Here is a 21,601-nt window from a genome sequence, read left to right on the forward strand (position 1 = left end):
GCCGGCTACAAATCATGCTTATCAGCAACGCGAGCATGCGCTAGCGTGTAAACAGCGAGAATTAAGCTTTGCTTGTGGATCCAGCGGGTTCAGTGTTTGAGCGGCCGCACGGCTTGATCATAAGCTTTTTCAACGCTTATGCACTCGCTTTTGGGCCAAGCGGCAATACGTACTCAAGTAGCTGTGCTCCAACGCTCGCTCGACACAGTCGTTCCATACGGTTTGCCGCTTGATTAGCGCAGCATTGGCAGTAACCGCAGTACTGGTTGTGGTATTCGTGTAGTTGGCGGCGCTGGCAACAGCAGCGGGGGTGTGAACCCCACTGTGTTATAGTGCTGCCTTCGGCTGTTGCTGTTCGTTCGTTTCGGTTTGCAGCGCTGCGCTGCGTTACGCTTTGCACACCTCGTTTTCGCTTCGCTTTAGTTTGGCTAGCGCTTCGGCAAGATTGATTTTTGACTGGCTCAAACACTTAACACGATCGTAGAGCGTAGAACGTCGCTTCGCTGATCGCTCGTTCGCTCGCACGCTCGCACGGTCGCTGGTTCGTTCGTGAGGTCGGCTATGAGCTCTGACGCTTATAAAAGTAGCAAGGACATACGTCTGGGCCATTAGTCGAAATCTATTAACGCACAACGCGAAGTCGTCTGAATTTGGCGTTGGCGAGTGTTGAAAACAATTCATTCATTAATTAACAACTCAAAACAAAATCAAATAAATTAAATAAACGCGCTTTATAATCAATTTAAAAAAATATATTTAAATACAGTAACGTGAAATAAAATTATGTTTAATTTTTTAAACATTTTCAATGAATACAACACGGTAAATAAGCAACGGCTTTAAGAGTTTGTAAAAAAATACAAGAAATATTTTCAATAAAATTGCTAAAAACAAAAGTGTTAAAAATATTGCAATCAAAGACAAAAACTGCAGCGGTTTTGCAGTAAAAAATTTAGTGAAGAAAAACTTTTTTGAAAAAATTAAATTTAAACAGACAAAATGTTCGCCAATTCATATTTTATAAAATTGCTAACGCGACAATGCACAACCAACGATCTGCAGCACCTGTTGCTCGTCTTCTTCACAGTGCTGACAGTGATCTGCTTCCTGCAGAGGCTCTTGAACGCCTATCGGGAGCTGCGCAAGTTGCCACCGGGTCCATGGGGTTTCCCCGTTATCGGTTACCTCTTCTTCATGGGCAACGAGAAGCACACGCGCTTCATGGAGTTGGCCAAGCAATATGGCTCGCTCTTCTCCACGCGTCTGGGCAATCAATTGACCGTAGTGATGAGTGATTATAAAATGATACGTGAATGCTTCAGGCGCGAGGAGTTCACCGGCAGGCCGGACACGCCGTTCATGCAAACCCTGAATGGTTTTGGTAAGTAAATGTCTATTAAATACACTGTGTAGTGTAGTTTAGTGCAAAATTATTGATTTTTAACTATAAAAAAATTATAAGCAACAAAGTTAAATTTTCTAATTACAAAAATATTGAATAAAATTGGTGTTGAAAAAAAGTATTGAAGTTTGAAAATTAAATAAAAGTTCGGTTTATTAAAAGTATCTAAAGTTAAAAACTGTGTCTTTGAAAAGTCGAAAATCGAAAAAGTTTTGAATTTTTACAAGAATATCTAGAATGAAAAAATTATGTCTTTAAAAAAAGTATAAATTTTGAGAATTGCAAAGGTGTTTGAGAATTAAAAAAAATATTATTTTAATAAAAATATATAAAATGAAAAATTAAAATAAAAAAATCGATTTAAATTTGAAAACCGAAAAAGTTTTTGAAAAATTTAAAAAAAAAAAATTTTTAATATCTAAAATAAAAAATTTTGTCTTTAAAAAAACGATTAAAATTTGAAAATCGAAAAAATCGTTGAAAATTTAAAAAACGATATATGTTGATATTTATATATGTATATTAATACTAATTTTATTTCTAAAGTAAAAATATTATGGTTTGAAAAAATCTACTAAAGTTTGAAGATCGAAAGATTAAATTCATTCACTAAAAGTATTAATTTTTTCTATTAAAATTTTTTGACAAAATTAATAATTTTTTTTTAATTTTTTATGTGTAATTTATAATCTTTATGTTTTTAATTAGGTTTTTGATAAAATTAATCATTTATTTCCTTAAAACTGTTTGAAGTAAAATTTATATTTTTTATAGTCTAAAAAAATTGTTTCTTATATTTATTTTGAAAACTTATTTTTTTTTTAGATTTTTATATATTTTTAAGAAAAATTAATTTTTAAAATAAAATATTTTTTTATTGAAATTAATATCAAAACAGAGTATTTAAAATTTTATTATTTTTATATTGATAATATATTTTTTTTAATAAAAAACGTTAAGTTTAAGTAAATTTTCAATATTAAAATTTTTTTTACATTTTATTTCATGAATTGTGTGTAAATACTTTAAAATTAATAAAAAAAAATTGTTTTTTGGTAAATGCTTCAGAAATTAAATAAAATTTCTTTGATATTTTATTTTGTTTTTAAATGCTTTTCGAAAAATCCCACCGTCTATTCAATGAACTTTAAGGCTATAGTGATTTTATTTGCAATACTCATTCAAAATTAGATACAAGATGGAAATTTAAAAAAGTTTGTTTACAATTTTTGGTTGAACTATTTTTTTTGTTTCAATTTTTTGGAAGCAAATTTAAGAAGTAAATGTTTTTTTGTAAGAGAAATTAATGACAGAAAAATAAATTCTTTAATAAACTAATTTTTTTACTTGAGAAAGTACCTGAAATGCTTGATAAGTCGTTTGGTATTAAAAAAAATACGCCAAAAATATCAATTTACAAAAACAGAAAAAAAAAACAGAAAAAAAGTCACCAAAATATTCAATATTTAAGCCCAAAATTGTATATGTATATATATTTAACGGTAATTTGAGCGTTTGAAAAACCCCGAAATCATGAATAATTGATCAACAAGCAAGAACAAGACAAATTGTGGGAGCCACACAAGAGAAAAGCGCAAAATCGGCATAAATTATTGAACAATAATAAGGCTTTAATGATTTTTATTTTTTATTAATGATTTTTATTTACATTTCAAGCGCATTGGAAAGCAAATCAAATTTCATTTGTGCACATATCAATTAATATTGCAATAAATATTGCATTTTTTGCGGTTTTTTTTTAATTTTTTTGAAAATTTTTTTCACACTTTACGACGATCACGTTTTTTAACGCGGCATTTTACGCGCAATTTATATGCAAATTGTTTGCCTTTTTCCCTGCTATGGTTGTTGAAATAATTTTACTTTTATATCGCATTTCTTCCGCTTCGTGTTGTTGCTGAAATATTTTGTTGTAAATGCAAATTTCCGTTGTCGTTTGGTTTTTTGATTTTTTGGTTTTTGTTATTTTGTTTGGTTTTTGTGGTTGTTGTTTTACTTTGCTGTTGTTTTTGTAATTTTTCTTGTCATTTGTTTTTGTTATTTTGCTTGGCGTTTGTTTTTGTTGTTGTGCTTGGCTTATGTTTTTTAAGTTTCCTTAGCTTTTGTTGTTGTGCTTTTGTTTTTGCCTCTCTACAGCAGGTGCTCTTGCTTGAGCGACGAGAAGTGCATTATTTATTTATCATTCCACACTTCACTTCAAAACCAATTGTCTTTTTTGTTGTTTTTTTCTGAGCTTGTGCAACATTTGTAAATATTGCTTGCTGTTTTGTGTTTTTTAGTCTTCTTTACTTCGCTTGTATGGCTCTTATTGGCTTTTTACCACTTTTATCACACACTCCCGTGCATGTTCGGCTTATCGCGTGCGCGATTTCGTAAATTTCCTTTACTTTCAACTGTGCGTGTGTTTCTGCAGCATTAAGTAGGACAGTCAGGCAGGCGTCCACACACACTCAAACATAAATGCATACATCTTTTGCTACCCTCACGCTTTGGAGCCGGCGATTTCCAGTTGCCATGAAATGGTTCCGTTTCAGCGTCTTCGGTTTACGCTTTGGTCACCGTGATTTGCTTTTGCTTTTTCAATTTTATTTTTGCTTGAATTTTATCACATCTCATTTGGCTTAAGACTACCTCAATTACCACCGCTGCAAAGTTGAAAAAAAAAGTAAAAATTAACAACCTTTTTTTTTGTAAACACCGTGAAACACGCTGTCTTGCGTTATTTGTCAATAACGGACGTGGAAAAAATTTTCAAAATTAATTGCTGGGCATACATGCATAACAATGTGGCCAAAAATGTATATGTGTGTCTGTGTAGAAATGTCTTTCTACTTCATTTTACCGCCACTTCGCGTCCTTTGTGGGATTATTTTGGCGCAATTTGTTTGCCGACAAATGTCTTTGGTGTGTAATGCGAAGAAATTCGCAAAAAATCCATTGAGAAACGTTAAAATTCCATTTTCTCTGCGATAAAAGGGTTCCGCGTGGAATTTTATTAAAATTTCACCAAAGCGACGAAAATGAGGCGCGTGAAACTTTGAGATGGAATTTTATAGTAAGAAAAAATAACGGTACAATTAAATGTTGAGAAAAAAATGTATAAAAATGAAAATATATATAAAATATGACAAATGCTCAGAAAACTAACTACATGAAGGAAATAAAATTTTTCATTAATTTAATTAATAATGTATACTTATTTTTAATTAATTACTAGTTTTAGTAAAAAATATATATTACTCACATATCTAACTATAATCTTATTTTTCTAACCATTCAGGTATCATCAATAGCACCGGCAAGTTGTGGAAGGATCAGCGTCGTTTTTTGCACGAAAAACTACGTCAATTCGGCATGACTTATATGGGCAACGGAAAGCATGTCATGGAGAAGCGTATTATGGTGAGTTACATTTCTTAACTTTTGATCGTGTTTATTTTTAAAAATAACATGTTCCACATACAATCCACATACGTTCCACTTATAATCCACATTTAAAAAGCTAAATTTCAAAAGTTAATAAATATTTAATTGCACAATTTCCGTTTAACAACAAAATTATATACATAAACGCGTTCCACAAAAGCATTTTATGGCGAACAACATTTTTTAATTGTTTTTTAAATAACAATAATAGCTGTTTATAACTTTCAATTTTAAATGCATATAAAATCCACATTCCATCCTTAACGCAATCCACAATTGTATTTTCTTTATTCCTCAAACTAATTTGTTTCTTTCTCCTTTAATTTGTCTACCGCACAGACCGAAGTACACGAATACATACACAATTTACGCGTCTCTGATGGCCAACCCATGGACATGGCGCCCGCTATCAGCGTAGCCGTTAGCAATGTCATCTGCAATATTATGATGTCCGTACGTTTCTCCATTGATGATCCGAAATTCCGCCGTTTCAATTTCCTCATCGAAGAGGGTATGCGTTTATTTGGTGAGATACACACCGTCGATTATATACCCACCGTACAGTACTTCCCCTCGATTTTGACTGCCAAAACGAAAATCGCCAAGAATCGCGAGGAAATGCAGCGTTTCTATCGTGACGTCATCGATGAACACAAAAAGACCTATGATCCCACGAATATACGCGATTTGGTCGATTTCTATTTGGCTGAAATTGAGAAAGCCAAGGACGAGGGACGCGATGAGGAGCTGTTTGATGGAAAAAATCATGGTGAGTAATACGGTACTAGTCATTAGTTGCGGAAAATGTCAATTGTTGTTTTTCCTAGCATTTGTTGCATTTTTGCTGCTGACAATACTAATTATTTTTATTTCTTTCTTTGCATTTTCATTTCTACAGAGGAACAAATTGTTCAAGTCATCATCGATCTCTTTTCCGCCGGCATGGAGACAATCAAAACCACTTTGCTCTGGATCAATGTCTTCATGCTGCGTAATCCTGAAGCGATGCGACGCGTACAAGAGGAACTCGATCAGGTGGTCGGACGTCAGCGTTTGCCTTCCATTGAGGATTTGCAATTTTTACCAGTGACCGAATCGACAATTTTGGAATCGATGCGTCGCTCTTCGATCGTGCCGCTCGCGACCACACACTCGCCAACAAGGTAAGTTCGCGTCGTTTGAGCGCCCACCTAAGCGCTAAGTTAAGACAAGTTATTAAAATAGTGAGCAAAAACATATTAATAATATATATATACTATACATATACTATATATATGTATATACATACATACACACATATATATTTGTGGGTTGCTTTGCCGTTTTCATCGTGGTTGGCATTGTTTTTGCTTGACATTGCTGTCAGAAATGGGTGTATATGTGCGTATATTGTCAACGCGTCCGCTTGTATGAGTCGGGGAACACTCACACACATACAAACTCAAACATTCCCACATTTAATAGCAGTGTGTAGTATTTGTTATTGTTAAGTGGCTGCATTATTAGCGAGGTGTTTGCTGCTGCCACTGCTGGTCTTTCATCATATTTACGGTAATGACCGGTTGTGCTGCCGGCTGCCTACTGCCATGTACAATTTCTGCTTGTTGTTGGCATTGTTGTAGCTTGTTACTTTGCAGGCGGAAAATTGTGCGCTGTGCCGTGCCCGTTTTTCATTCATGCCAATGCATTCATTCATAAAAAATGCGCGTAACGACACAACAACAACAAGAATATAGTGCTAATAAATAATTGCACTGCGGCATGAATACATACATGCATAGCTGTTGTTTATGTCCGTGTACTTGCTGATCATAAAATCTGCTAGAGGCGTTTGCCAACGTTTTCCATTCATAAAAAAGCGCCGGGAAAAGGCTGAGTTGTGTTTTTTTTGTAATCTTTATTATCGACCATGAATTTTCAAACATTTTTTTGCCCCAAAATTAATTGTATGAAATTTAAGTATTCAAAAAAAATTTTTTTTTATTAATTAATTATTTGTTTAAATAATTTTTTGTTCCAAAATAAATTTCGTATTTATTTCAAAACTATTTTTTTTTAAACCTAAAAAAAAAATATTTTAATTTTCTTTAATTTAAAAAATTTTAATTCAAATTTTTGTTAATTTTTTTTTTAAATATTAATTAATATTTTTTTCAAAACTAATTTTTTAATACTTAAAAAAAATATAAAAAAATATGTTAATTAAATTAAAAAAATTAAATTAAAATAATTATTTTTGTCATTTAAAAAATTTTAATAAAAATTTTTATTAATATTTTTAACTAAGTTTTTATTAATTATTAATTAATAATAATTAAAATTGTAGTAAATTATTTAATTTAAAAAATTATTAATTTAAATTTTTGTTTTTAATTATTTAATAACTAAATTAATTTTTAAAACAAAAAAAATAAAACAAAATTATTTTAATTAAATTAAAAAAATTAAAATAATTAATTTGAAAAATATTAAAAGATATTTTTAATAATATTAAAAAAACAATTTTTTTTATTAATTATTAATTAATATTTATGTCAATTTTTATAAATTTTTTAAATTAATTTTGTTTTTTTCATAATTAAAATTTTTTTTAGCTAGTAAATTTTCTTTAATTTTTATTGCTTACATCAAATCAACAATATTATAAGATTAGCTATAACGTCATTTCATTGCATTTGCTCCAAACGAAATTCTAATGCCTCAGCGCATTGGCAATCAGCAAAGTTCATTGCCCTCTGCGGCTATCTACGCATTTTTCATTGTTGCACACACGGCAATCAACCGTCAAATTGATACGTTGACGTGCATCAAAGCGTTTTGCGTGCATACAAACACACATATACATACGCACATACAAACGCGCAGCGACAAACACAGCTGATATGTCAAGCGAGCGCATCCTTTTATGCAAAGCACTTGTCACAAGCTTTGTGCGTCAATATGTAATATACGCAATAATCTACAATCTATGCGCCAAATGCGACGAAGTACATATATACATATACAAACACATGCGCGCACACACACACGCATGCATAAGTGTAATCAGATGGGCGCGCGCCATTCACTGCGGTGCGATGCGATGCGTAGTTTGGCCCAGTTTTGCACGGCGCGTTGCTGATTAAAAACGCACTTGGAACGCGCCACAGTCACAGCAACCGCTGGCATGTTAGCTGCTGCGCCGATGCCAACGTCATTGTAAGCGCCGCTCCATTGGCACTTGTTGCTTGTGGCGCGCACTTGCCCGCGTTCACGGCTGACAGCGCGGTAGTGGTGGGCAAGCCAGCTGCTGCTGGAAACGTGCCAGTTACTGCTGCTATACACATACACACAAGCAATTGAAATAAGAAAAATAAGTTCGCAAGCTCTATAGTTTGTTGAACGTGTGTGCGTTGGCAGGCGCGTCAGCAGCGCTGTCGGCAGACGAGGGGCGCAACTTGCACCTGATAAGCGCGCACGAAATGTGTGTGGCAATCAAAAAATATAAGCAATTGCGCAGCTTCACTGATTACAGCAGCAGCAGTAGCGTGTTTGCCTTTTGTTGTACATATATGCGTGCTTACATATGTACATGTATATGAACATACATACATATGTGCTTTATGATCTTCACTTGCTGTCACGGACGGGCATTTGCAGCAGTTTTCAATTGAATTGCTGCTAAGACTTCTGAGAAGCGCTGTCTAATCACTTGAACCGTTTCTTTTTAGCTAAAAGCAATTAAAATTATTAAATAATATATACAATTTTCGATTTAATTTATAATTTTTATAAATGTGCGGGTGCTAAATACACAGAATATATAGCAAAAGTAAAAGAAAAGGATATTGCGCGCTCAGCAACATTTTACAGCAGCCTATCAACAATGTTGCTTATAAATCATAGTCACAGCAACATTGTTGAATTTTAGCGTTGCCAGCTTTTTGTTTAATGAATTTTTTTTTAATATTATATCGCACCACTATTCATCAAAAATTCACCACACTCAATATATTCACCACTCTAATCAAACTGTTATTTCTCTTTCTTCTTCTTACAGAGATGTTGAATTGAACGGTTACAAAATCCCCGCCGGCTCACATGTCATACCGCTCATCAACAGCGTACACATGGACCCCAATTTGTGGGAGAAACCCGAAGAGTTCAATCCACGTCGTTTCCTCGACTCCGAGGGCAAAGTGCGCAAACCAGAGTATTTCATACCCTTCGGTGTGGGCCGACGCATGTGTTTGGGTGATGTGTTGGCGCGCATGGAACTGTTTCTCTTCTTCGCCTCGTTCATGCACAGCTTCGACATTACGCTGCCCGAAGGACAACCATTGCCCAGTTTGAAGGGCAATGTAGGCGCCACCATTACACCGGAAACCTTCAAGGTATGTCTAACGCCGCGGCCGCTCACGCTCAAAATTGATGCCATGAAAGCACCAGCTGATTTACAAGACGCACGCACATTATAAATGCTGAAAATGTCAAATGTCAAACTGTTTGACACCCGCGCTTATAACTAAGTGTGAGCGAGAGAGAGAGAGAGAGAGATGTGAGCGTGGGAGTAGTGTTTGCTGCAGGCGACTACTTGCAGTTGAATGGCGTATGCGCTTAGTAGTGCGCGCACAACAGCGCGCATATGCTAACAAGCGCGCGCGTGAGAGTGAAAGAGCGCGGTAGTGAATTGGAGACAGCGCGCACGTGTGCGCATATGCGCTATATTGCGCGTATTTATGCGCGCACACATTTGCAGACGTTTGGCGTACCAGAGCACGGTTTTGTTCCTAATTGACGATTTCCAATTGTCGATAAAACAAACAACAAAATATTTAGTACATACATATTTTTAAATGATAACAACGAATAAGCTATACGATTTTTAAAATTTTGCTATATATATTATATATATAGTTATCTAAATAGTTAATATATGCATTTATGGCATATAAGCAGATGGAGAGAGAGCAGAATAATGAAGAATGAAGTAAATGTATTTTTCTAGTTTTTAAAGTGAAAAAGTAGCGAGCGCGTACGGTTATGTGAAAAGGTGGCTTAAGCCAAGCCGTCTTTTTGTTACACACAAGACAATATTTATTTGTTTCATAGTATTTTTTATACAAATTTTTCAAATAAAGCGCAGATAATACAATATTTCACAGATAAATGAGAAAAGCTTCCGCTTACTGCGCATACTTGCAGTTTTTTTTGCATTCGCGCTGCATTTTTTTATCCGTGAAACACTGTATTAGCGTTGTAAGTGCTCGTAAGCATAGTTAGTTACAGTTAGTGCGCATTTACAGTTATTACAGTTACTTGCGCAGCTGTTTATTAGCCACGCTTTTGTTGCTAACTTTTTTCGGAAAAACAGCTGTTACCAAATAACGGTAAAAAATGCGCTCTAACATATAATATATTAATTAGTTTAAACGCTACAGCAGCCTAGTAACCAAGCAACCAACAAATATTTGTCAACAAGTTCTATTCTAGCACCCCCAAGAAGCTGTGTTCAGTAGTTTTATTTATATATTTTGTTTTTGTATAAATTATTAATGAATATATGTACAACGCATAACTACATACATACATACGTTAATTGATAAGCGCAACATTTAGTTTTAAGAAATCATCAGCTTAAGTTTAAAACAACTGTGGTTTAGTTTTATACTCCATGTAAATGTAACGAATGTATCCAAACACTTTTGTAGCATAATTTTAAGCGCACAATACATGCGTGTGCAAAATGAGTGCATTTATAGAAAAGATATAGTAAATAAATAAAATAAATTTACTTAAAAGCAGTTTTTCACATCACAAATATGGCAAAAAATAGCGAAAAACGAATAGTAAATCCGAAATAGACAGCAAATAGTCACGTATACGCCGTGTAGGCTGCAGGATACAGCAGTGCTTTATGCATAATTCAAATATTTAATTGTATTTTGTCAGATACTGCGTGTCAATGCGCATTACACCGAAAACTAAAACAACAACAACAAAACCACACACACACAATAAACATAAATACACATTTAGCATAAACACACACACACATATGTATGTGCATATTAGCATTGCGTACAAAATTAACGAATTTTCAATTTCATTTGAATTGTTTATTGTTTTTGTTAAACATACACACATATGCAAGCTCATGAATTTGCACATATAAATATCATTTGCACGCAATTTTAAACTTAGTTTCATTAGTTATGCGCTTTTTTGTAGTAAAAATAACCAATTTTCATGTCTATGTATTTATATATTTTTATACAATATATGTATATATGTAATTTTGAAAAGAATACAATCAACTCACACATACATACATATTGAAAAGAAATTACATAAAACAAAAATACATTAAAGACAAAAAAAGAGATTTTTATAAACTAAACTTAAATTGTGTTTGATTTGATGTCCTTTTTCACCGCCACAGCTTTGTACATGCCCACGTCATCGTCCTTGACCAGATCCTTCATGTTGCGCATGGGTGTCGCTACGATTTCATAATATTTCGGCACTAATGTTATGCCATTTTCACCGCGCACGCTCATGATTTCGTGCTCCTGCGACAAACGTATGTAGAAGCCGCGTATTATGTAGCCGGCGTAAAGGAAGAGCATCATGCGCGCGAGTTCCTCGCCGGGGCACATGCGTTTGCCTAGAAAAGTGCGAGGGAAAATTTTAACTATAAGATATGTGTATATATTTTATAATTTAGAAAAATATTGTGGTTACTTGACCGGTTAAAATCCGGGTATATAACGGTTAGGTATAACCGATTGCCATGGTATGAAAGAATTGTTCCAAAAAGCAATTTTTTTAGCGAAAGTAAATATTTCTCAAATAATTTTGAAAAATATTGTGGTTACTTGATCGGTTAAAATGTGGGTATATAACGGTTACGTATAACCGATTGCCATGGTATGAAAGAATTGTCCCAAAAAGCAATTTTTTTTTAGCGAAAGTAAATATTTCTCAAATAATTTTGAAAAATATTGTGGTTACTTGACCGGTTAAAATCCGGGTATATAACGGTTACTTATAACCGATTGCCATGGTATGAAAGAATTGTTCCAAAAAGCAAGTTTTTTTAGCGAAAGTAAATATTTCTCATATAATTTTGAAAAATATTGCGGTTACTTGACCGGTTAAAATCCGGGTATATAACGGTTACGTATAACCAATTGCCATGGTATGAAAGAATTGTCCTAAAAAGTGTGCGTTGTAGTGACCGTAAATATATTTCTCATATAATTTTGAAAAATATTGTAGTTACATAACCGGTTAAAAACTATTAAATACTGGTTACTTATAACCAATTGCAATGGAAGGAAAGTATTGTCCCAAACAGGAAGTTTTTTAGCATCGTAAATATTTCTCAAATAATTTTGAAAAATATTGTCGTTAGTTGATCGGTTAAAATACCGGTACTTACCGGTTACGTATAACCGATTGCCATTGAACGAAAGAATTGTCCTACAAAGCGAGTTCTATGTGAATACAATGTTCAATATACATAGATACCACTAGACATAGATATGTGCTCTGTATGCCTTAACTGAGTTTTACAGCGAGTTCGCAGTAAAATTTGTTAGCAATTTGCGTTCACCAAGGTGTACAAAAAATGTCGGCATAAACTCACATTTACTTAAGAACTAAATAACAACTTGAAGATTGAGCTTTTGAACAAAAATGTGAACATTTTTAAAAGATGGTTTTATGAAATATTTGAGAAGAAATTGCTAAATTGTAATTGTACATTTTAAACACTGATGCCTCAAAGAAAGTGCTCGCCTCATTCAATAAGCAGTGTATGCTGAACCGTGGAAAAGGAAAGAAAAAGGCAACCTGATGTTAGTGAAATGTTTAAACAGCGAGCCGATCATGAATTCGTGATTATCCTATTCTGAATACAACCTCAGCTTTAGAACATAAAGTTTAGTTTTAGGCAAAATCTTTATACGATCAGGAGGAGTTGAAAAAATATTTATAACAGGCAGTCACTTGACAGCTGAGTAATTGCTAATAGATTCGATTAATTTAAGCGTTTACGAGATATTCATCGTCAAGCATCAATGCATATTAAGGTGGATCAAAAAAAATTTTTTTTTTTCGTGTGGTACTCTGAAAAAGAGGTTACTAGACACCACACAGAAAGCCTCTCCAAAAACCTATGACTTTCCTCATTCATAATGATTTTTTTCATTGAGTTATAAAATTCATAAGAAATAAAAAATCTTTTAAACGGTTGGGTTTACGAAGAAATCATAGAAGACCTTTTTTTAGAGCATTCAATTTCCTATATGATCTAAGGAACAAGATATTTTTTTAAGGAGTTGGAAGCGAGAAATAAATTTTTCTATCTGATAATAAGAAAAAATAGAAAACTGTATGTAGGAGGACCTTCCCGTTACAATTAAGAACTCATATTTGGAGAGGCTTTCTTAGAGGTGTCTAGGAACCTATTTTTCGGAGTACCAAACGAAAAAATTTTTTTTTTTTTTTTGAATCACCCTACTGAGCACCCTATATGCATCAAACAAATTATGAATATGTAATAGGTGTAAATTATCTAAGAAACAACATAGCGAATGACGCTCCAAAAATCTGTTCCCATGACAGTCGCATCTATGTAACCAGAACGAACCCATATTTTTATCCGGCCAAAGACTGTCAACTCGGATTCGAGATCGATAAAACCAAAATTCGCTGAAGGCACTGAAGGTTATCCCAGCCGAGGTTTATAATAAGTCCATTGAAATTTGTATTAAGCTTGCTTATATTGGCTCAGAAGTACATTAAAATGTAGTTCTTTTTGACAGTCCGGGACAAATTGATCAGCTGGTATGTACATTTAGTTAAAGTCCAATACAAACTTATGCTCTTGCAACTGACAATCATTCTACATACATTAGATCGCTTGCTCCAGAGACGTTACTGCTTCATATTTTGGGGATATCAAAGATAATTTGATGAAGAATTGCAAGCTGTTAACAGCTTTAGAGCTTGATAAGCTCGCAGTGTGGAGTTTTTAAAACTTTTGAACAAGTCGTTCAATTTGATTTTAAGTTCCATAATATTCCCAGCTTCCTTTCTTTCTCTGCAGAACTTAAAGGAAAATCAAGGTCGCTGCATTGCCAAAATAAACTCGGGTAAAATTATGTTTCTGTTTGATTAGTCATCTGTATTGAGTATTACCCGTCTGGAATGGTATGAAGTCCGCAGGCTGGCAGTATTGATCATTGTCATCCAAAAATCGGCCAGGCCAATATAATTCCGGTTCGATCCATTTGAGGCGATTCATATGTGCAGCCCACTGAAGTGGAATGATCATGCAATTCTTAGGTATTAAACAACCCTGAATGGTGAAGTCCTCCACAGCGCCATGCGGTATACCCAGCGGCACCACCGAGCGTATGCGCTGTGTTTCAGAGATGCAAGCGCGCAAGAAGTGGCACTGCTCCAGATGTTCCAAGTCGAAATCGCTATCGGGAATTTTTAAAAGTTCCTACAAATTCATTTGTTTAATTTTTAGAAAAAACTGATATTTAAGAGCGAATCGGAAGCTAATTTACCGCTCTGAGCTGCTCCTGCACCTCCTGGTACTTGCACATGTAGAGCAAAAACCAGCGCATTGTCGCCAAAGTGGTGTCCAGCCCCGCGCCAAACATATCCGCCAGCAGATGCAACAGCTGCTCCTGCGTGTAGTAGATGTCGGTGGACAGACGCTCTTCGGCAATATCGGAATCCTCACGACGCATGCGCTCATCAATGAAATGATCCAATATATTGAAACTGTCGTCGCTTACAGCTTTGCGTTGTTCCCACGTCTGCTCGCGCTTCTCAATGAGGCTCTTGTAAATTTCATGTGTGCGTGCCTTACCGTCGAGTAGGAACCGTATGGAGCGGAGGTTCCACGGCAGAAATCTGTGCGAGAAATAAAAAATAAAAATTAAACAAAAAAATATTTTGTGTATGTTTGAGTGTGTGCTACCGCAGCCAGGGCAGGAAATTCACTGCACCTGAGACGCCCATCAATTTGAGACCCTTCTCCTGCAGCTGGAGCAAATATTTCCAGGTGACGTCATCGCGCGCATATTTCACGCCAAACACCAAGTCGTTGATGATGTTGCCCAATGTGTGCTGCAGCGCGTGGTGTGGATCGAAAGACGAATGCTTCTTGGAATCGTCTCGGAAAGACTACAAGAAAAAACAAAAACAAAAAGAACAGAGAAAAAAGCATTTTAAAAACGAATTTCGCAAACATTCACTTTCAATAGCAGGCAAAGTGTTGTCTGTGTGCGCGCATCCTGTGTTGTTGTTGCTGCAGACTGTCTGGCTTTCTGGCAGCCGCCGTCGCACACTTTCATGCCAATGAATTTGCGAATTAATTTGAAGTACTAAACTAGCCAGCAGCCAGACGTCGCGCAGCTGAGTCATGACAATTTGTTTTTGTTTTTGGTTTTTTTTTCTTGCTCATTTTTGCACTTGTGTCTACATGTTTGTATGTGTTTGTATGTGTGTTTGTTAGCTACCTTCATGCATTCTATAACGCCGCTCTTTATTCTCTGCTCCATTGATTTACGCGCGTTGCCTGGTTTTTTTGTCATGCCCAGGTCTTTCAGCCAGTCGATGACATGCTTGCGTTGATTGCGCCACAGCGCACCTTCCGAGCAGATGAGACCTGCGCAGCCAAATGGCGAAAAAAGAACACACACAAAAGAAAAGAAAAGTTTTTTAGCAGACCAGACCAGACCAGAACATCATCAAAGTAAGGAGGATATTAATGAAATCGAAAGTTACCGTTGCTTCGAACACATAAATTCGCTTGCCAGTTGGCGAGACAATACAAAAAAACGCGCGCGCGCACATACACACGCGCACGCAGTTACATGCGCTCACCGCACACCTGAAAGCGCCGCAAGTTCGCTGCTTAAGTCTTTTGAATTTTGCTCTGCCGCAATCACAACAAATACGCATTCTTATCTAAAAACATACATACATATACATATAGATAGACTCACCGAATCCACCCATTATGCCGTGCGTTACATAGAGCGGTGCGCGCGCAGTGAACTCCTCGCACTTCAAAAATTCCCGCACCGACGCCGCATCGGCCAACACCACCACATCCACATTGCCCAGCCGCAGCGAATAGACCGGCCCGTATCTCTTCGCTAATTCCGTTAATGTTTTGTATGGTTCGCGCTTATTGAGAAATGGCAAATAGCCAAGTATGGGCAGGCCCCAGGGTCCGCGCGGATACTTGCGGGAACGCCATGCGCGTAGCAGCTCGCTTATGATGACTAATAGCGCGAGCAGGCCAAACACCACCGTGTACTGTGTATCGTGAATTAAAAAATAACCACAAAAAACGTGAAATAGTTGTAGTGTGAAAAGCATTCAATTAAATTTCGTGCATTAGTGGCAGGATTCAAATACATATGTATATACGCTTATGAAGTTGCGCAGACACTTGCCATGCAAAAATTCCTTGGCAGATACGTAATTTCACGCGAATAGGTGACTTCACTTCCTTCTAGGAAGCGTGAGTACGAGTGAATTACGTGTGGGGTTTAGGAATTCGGTTTAATTGATTGTGATTAATTTTTAGTTTTACTTCGAAGAATCTGAAAGAGTGCTTCGGCATTCAGTGAAAATCCGCTTACTGTATCTAAGTAGCAATGTTTTTTAATAAATTCTCGGTTCTTGAATGTCTTAAAGTACAATACTTAGAATAATTTAACGTCTTAAAGTAAGAGTATGTGCTTAGAATACCTTAAAACTTGCAATAACAGAGATTTTGTTCAATAAAATTTGCGACTTAGATACAGTAAGTGGGTTTTCTAAGTTTAAGACTTTACTTTTTACTTTAAGACGTTCAAGAATTGAGATTTTATTCAATTTATATTACTTTTTATTGAATGCCGAAGATCTACAGTCATTTTAGATTAATTAAATGCTGGAAATTAATATAAAATACATGTGAAAGGTTGTTAACATTTGACTAGTAATCACAATATATCAGTCTACCTAAGATAATTCAGTAAATTGTTAGATATATACATGGCCCTTTCTATCAATTTCCCTTCACCTTGTAATAAATAAATAGTAAATATATTGGGTTGTCAAAAAAGTCTTGCGGTATTTTTATTGAATTTTATTTATTTTTATTTTATTTTTTTATATTTTTTTTAATTTTTTTATTTTTTTCTACTATGCCGGTCTCTTTCGACCAATTCAGCGATTTTATCGCAATTTTCGACGACAGGCCTTCCGGAGCGTGGCGCATCTTCGACCACCTCTACACCAGAACGAAAACGTTGAAACCATCGTTGTGCGGTGGAAATGGTCCGTAAACTGCAAAAATTTTATTGGCGGTTTGAGATGCATTTTTGCTTTTATAGTAGTTGTATTGTAAAATATGCCGTCTTTTCTCTTTATTTTGCTCCATGTTTGCGACGCTATAACTCACGAACGACTTAAAAGAAACGACAATCAATCAAACACGTGTTAGCGCGTGAAATGAGCTTTCCAAAAAAAATACGGCAAGACTTTTTTGACAACCAGTATATTTTATCAGAGTGCTTGGAAGTACAGAGCAGTTTACAAAGTCGGAAACCAACATTACTCAAAAACGGTTAAATCGATTAGTGTCACATTTTAACATGAGCTCTTTAAATATGTTTTTTTTTAGTATTTAATCGAATTTTTTTCTCACCTATAAATATTTTTTGTATAAACATTTAAACGCCCGATTTTTAGTCAAGAAACGATTTTTGTTTTTAGAAATCGCCATTTTGTAAAAAAAAATAATATTTCCTTATTCCTTCGATTAACTACTGGACTTAATATTACTTTAACGAAATTTGTTTGGTTTTCAGAGCAACCAGTTCAGTTTTATGGTTACGGAAGATCGTCTTTTTTGAGGGAAGTTCCAGGAGATCAGCTGCAGTTCCTTTCGAATTACATAGTTTTACTAATACCAAGTCTTAGAATACAGATGCCATAATATGTGTACAATTTTTTGAACCAAAAAAATCTAAAAGTTTTCTCAGAAAAAATCTCTTTTTTGGACCTTCTAACTGTTTATAATCCCTTAAAAACTCGTGCTTGAATTAAAAAAAGAAACTCGGTGTATTATTTGACGAAATTGTAGTTATAGTATAAAGAACATAGGGCGTAAAAGATTGAGCGTAGCGTTTGCTGTATGGCACGTAGCACCGTCCTGCTGTAACCAAATGTTGTCCAAGTCTAGTTACGGTTCCTTCTTCATTTTCGAAGAAAAATGTGCCGATGATTCCACCAGACCAAAATCCGCACCATACAGTGATTCGTGCTGGGTGCATTGGCTTCTCGACGATTGCGTGCGGGTTTTCGGTGCCCCAAATGCTACAATTCTGATTGTTAACGTAACCATCGAGGTGGAAATGAGCCTCGTCCGAAAAGATGATTTTTCGGTAAAATTGACAATCCTCGGTCTCGGTCGGTTTAGTGAATAGCGACCCATTTCGTAAATTTTAGACTTTTTACCGAATATCTGTCACTTTCTGAATGGTATTTGACGTTTTCAATGTCGAAATATATTTAATTCAAATTTTAAACGTTAGATGGCCCACCCGTTACATACATACATATGTATATACATTAGGTGCTTCTTTTAAAACTTTTTTTATTTCTTCGTAGACATATACAAATTTTGTTTTTTATCTTTAAAAAAAATTCACTGAAAATTTATGCTCTTAATTTTAACTTTAAGCACTTTCTTTTCAATTCTTCTCATTTCCACATATTTTTCAATAACAATTAATAAAACTTCCAAAAGAAAAGTAGTTGGAAATGAAATTTCGGACAAAAAGTGATTTACTCTCATGTCAAAAAAGTGCTTTGTTTCAGTGATATAAGCGATTTAATTAAAAAAAAATTAAAAATATAAAGATTTGAATGAAGTTTTTGTACTTAAAACTTGATTCAATAACTTTATATGATTTTTTTATTTAAACCTATCACAACCACTCAACCCACATTTTTTGTACGATCTTACCAATCCCGTCCTCTGGTTAATTACTATGATTGATCATAAATCATTATTTAAAATGAAACACCCTCATATACATCTAGTATAAGAGTACATATATCATACCAATACATAAGATTAAATATTATTATTTGCATGCCTATAAAATTTTCCACCGCTTTTTGTGTTCACTTTTACTGAAAATTTCAAATTCATTTATGCAGCAAAATTGACTTCAGAAAATTACGCGGATTGGTCGCCGAAGCGAGAAAGACTTGAAAGCGATTCAACAAACATTGGTGTCTATGTTTCTGAATACATTTATATGCAAATTGTTTTAAATAGAATTAATTATGTTGTTTGTTTGTAGTAGCAAGCGCTGGGGGTCAAGGATTTTTATAAAACTATATCTATTATTTGTTTGTGAATATTAATTAATTAACTAATTTTGTATAATAACTGTATATTAAAATTTTGTTTGTCATCGCTATGCTGCATTTTCGTGATTGCTAAAAAAAGGCATTTACTAATATTTAAATTAAAAGCAAAACAAAATTTACATGAGGTCATTAGGTTCGGATTATGAAAATTTGTTTGAATATTTGTTTAAATATTTTTCATAAATTATAAAAAAATTAACAACATAGAATTATTTAAACATTTTGGTATTACTTTTAGTTAAGAGGTTACCGAAGGGGAAGAAAAAATTACACGGAACAAAGTCTGGTGAATACGGTGGTTGATCCATGGTATTTGGCTTTAAATTCGGTCATAATCGTGGCTCGTTGCGATGGTGCATTATCATTGCCGGCCGTTTTCAAAAGATATTGTTACGCAAACGCCTCAATATGACCAAAAAGAACTCCATATTGCCCGTCTGTCTCTCCGTCACAAAGTTATAATGCACCATATAACGAGTATTCAAAAATCCAAGGAGCATCACCTTGATTGGTGAGCGGCTTTGCCGTGTTTTTTTTTCGTTTCGGGTCGTTTTTCTCATCCATTCCGATTATTGTTTGCATGTGAAATTCATAAATCCATGTCTCATTGGGAGTTATAATGCTCTCCATGTTTGTGGTATCGGAATTCACACGATCAAGCATGCCCCAAGAGGTCTATTTAAGGTACTCATTTTGAAAAAAATTTAGCTTCATCGGGACGAGTCGAGCAAGATCGCCTTTCATACCCAAAATATCCACAAAAATCATTCGAACGCGAATCGCAAGAGTTCTCCTGCCATCTATCTAGCACTTGCCTGACGATTTTCAACCACTCTTTTAAAATTTTTATCAGTTGAAGAGGTCGTCAAATCGAGGTACATATATTTTCAATGATTTCTCGACCGTTTTTGAAGACACTCGTAGACTTGTGTTTTTGATCACGGTAAGCCTTTACCAACGATTTGGTTAGAAATATTAAATTTAAGACAAATTCTTAGTTCGATGTTTTTAAAAATTTGCACAAATGGTGTCTTTAAGACACGGAAGTTCTTCAATGAAGTGTTCGATATCGAAAAATACCTTTTAAAGCTCTTCTACTTACTAATATAAGGGTCTCCGTTGCTTAGATAGAAATGACAGATTTTCAAAAACGCAATTTTGAAATTAAGTGGACATATTTTACTAACCGAAATATTGTTGCAGCTAAGAATGTAAAAAATCAGTTAAAAGCTTTCTCGAGCCACCATATGTTGTTGCTTGACTTGTTACTCTGGTTGGACAAGATTTTATATTCCGATATACAATAGTATACTACTTTGGAACTTATATTATCTTTACTTATTTCATTTAAAATCCTTATTGGAAGAACTTTTTGGATTAAATATCTGTCAGTGGTCAGCGATGTACTCAAATAATAGTTCTAATCTTCTTTTGACATCAGAAGGAGCACGAAGTTTTCATGTCATGATTGTAAAATATCTGGTAAAAATATTATATGTGTCTATAATTTTATAACAAATACTCACATATGTACACATTTTGTCTGTCATCAAACTCGCCAACATGAGATTCGTCTATTCCGTGTAAATAAATTATTTTTAACTAATATTAACAGTTCTGAAAATAACAACTCCACTTTTTATAAAATCTATAAAATTCCACAAAATTCCTAACTCTTCGATACGTTCAATGCTGAAGTTAAAGTTTTACTGAAACCAAAACCGATTTCATGCCACAACTCGAGCTCACATCCTCTGGGGAAATGTAAATTTCCTCAAGCACTCGAAGCGAAGAAAAAACAAAAAAAGTTAAGCAAATCAAAAACATTTATGCAAGCGATAAAATAACCGAATTATTTGAAAGAATTGCCTATCAAAAGGTGGTAGTTGCTTGTGTGTTTGTATGTATATCTTATATTTACATACGCATACGTGCAAATTCTGCATAAAAGTACGTATATAGGTCTGTAATATCTGAATATATTTGAAATAAATCAAAATGTTTGTGAACAAATCAGCCGCATCAGCGATTCTTGAAATTATATGCGGAGATCAGTTTTCATCGAGTATGCCTTCACTGGTTATACTCATACACTCTACGCATACTCGTGGCTGTAAATCACACCACTTCATTTGCAAACCATAATATGTTTATATATGTAGGTATGTTTTTATAGGAATTTCACAAATAGTTTGTATATCGAAATTAGTATATTTTGAAATTTAAAATAAATTTTATTTTTAAAAATTAAATATATATGTTATAAAAGTTTTTTCTCATATTTCAAACTGATAAAATGATGTGTTC

General features: G+C 34.5%; 2 protein-coding genes across 2 annotated transcripts; one reads left to right on the plus strand and one right to left on the minus strand.

Annotated features, from left to right (window-relative positions):
- The first annotated feature begins 469 nt into the window (after positions 1–469).
- LOC105224924 (cytochrome P450 18a1) lies at positions 470–10,191 on the plus strand. Its single transcript, XM_011203180.4, has 5 exons — positions 470–1,381; positions 4,704–4,825; positions 5,189–5,618; positions 5,748–6,012; positions 8,889–10,191. The coding sequence occupies exons 1-5, from the start codon at positions 1,000–1,002 to the stop codon at positions 9,304–9,306; spliced, it is 1,617 nt and encodes a 538-aa protein (XP_011201482.2). The 5' UTR covers positions 470–999; the 3' UTR covers positions 9,307–10,191.
- Positions 10,192–11,113: 922 nt separating this feature from the next.
- LOC105224923 (cytochrome P450 306a1) lies at positions 11,114–21,012 on the minus strand. The gene is made up of 7 exons (XM_011203179.4): positions 20,821–21,012; positions 15,862–16,177; positions 15,373–15,521; positions 14,832–15,037; positions 14,413–14,764; positions 14,036–14,345; positions 11,114–11,495 (listed from the first exon to the last, which is right to left on the minus strand). The coding sequence occupies exons 1-7, from the start codon at positions 20,857–20,859 to the stop codon at positions 11,230–11,232; spliced, it is 1,638 nt and encodes a 545-aa protein (XP_011201481.2). The 5' UTR covers positions 20,860–21,012; the 3' UTR covers positions 11,114–11,229.
- Between the last annotated feature and the right edge of the window lie 589 nt (positions 21,013–21,601).

Source organism: Bactrocera dorsalis, chromosome 4 (genome assembly GCF_023373825.1).
Source record: "Bactrocera dorsalis isolate Fly_Bdor chromosome 4, ASM2337382v1, whole genome shotgun sequence".
Lineage (NCBI taxonomy): Eukaryota > Metazoa > Arthropoda > Insecta > Diptera > Tephritidae > Bactrocera > Bactrocera dorsalis.

What these genes read in the sequence shown, in the direction of transcription:
- LOC105224924 (XM_011203180.4), top strand. Translation starts at nt 1,000, where the DNA reads ATGTTCGCCAATTCATATTTTATAAAATTGCTAACGCGACAATGCACA. An exon ending in TCATGGAGAAGCGTATTATG is followed by an intron (nt 4,826 to 5,188) that starts GTGAGTTACATT and finishes TCTACCGCACAG; the next exon opens with ACCGAAGTACACGAATACAT. An exon ending in ACCACACACTCGCCAACAAG is followed by an intron (nt 6,013 to 8,888) that starts GTAAGTTCGCGT and finishes TTCTTCTTACAG; the next exon opens with AGATGTTGAATTGAACGGTT.
- LOC105224923 (XM_011203179.4), bottom strand. Translation starts at nt 20,859, where the DNA reads ATGTTGGCGAGTTTGATGACAGACAAAATGTGTACATAT. An exon ending in CAGACAAAATGTGTACATAT is followed by an intron (nt 16,178 to 20,820) that starts GTGAGTATTTGT and finishes CACGATACACAG; the next exon opens with TACACGGTGGTGTTTGGCCT. An exon ending in CTTCATACCATTCCAGACGG is followed by an intron (nt 11,496 to 14,035) that starts GTAATACTCAAT and finishes GCACTTTTCTAG; the next exon opens with GCAAACGCATGTGCCCCGGC.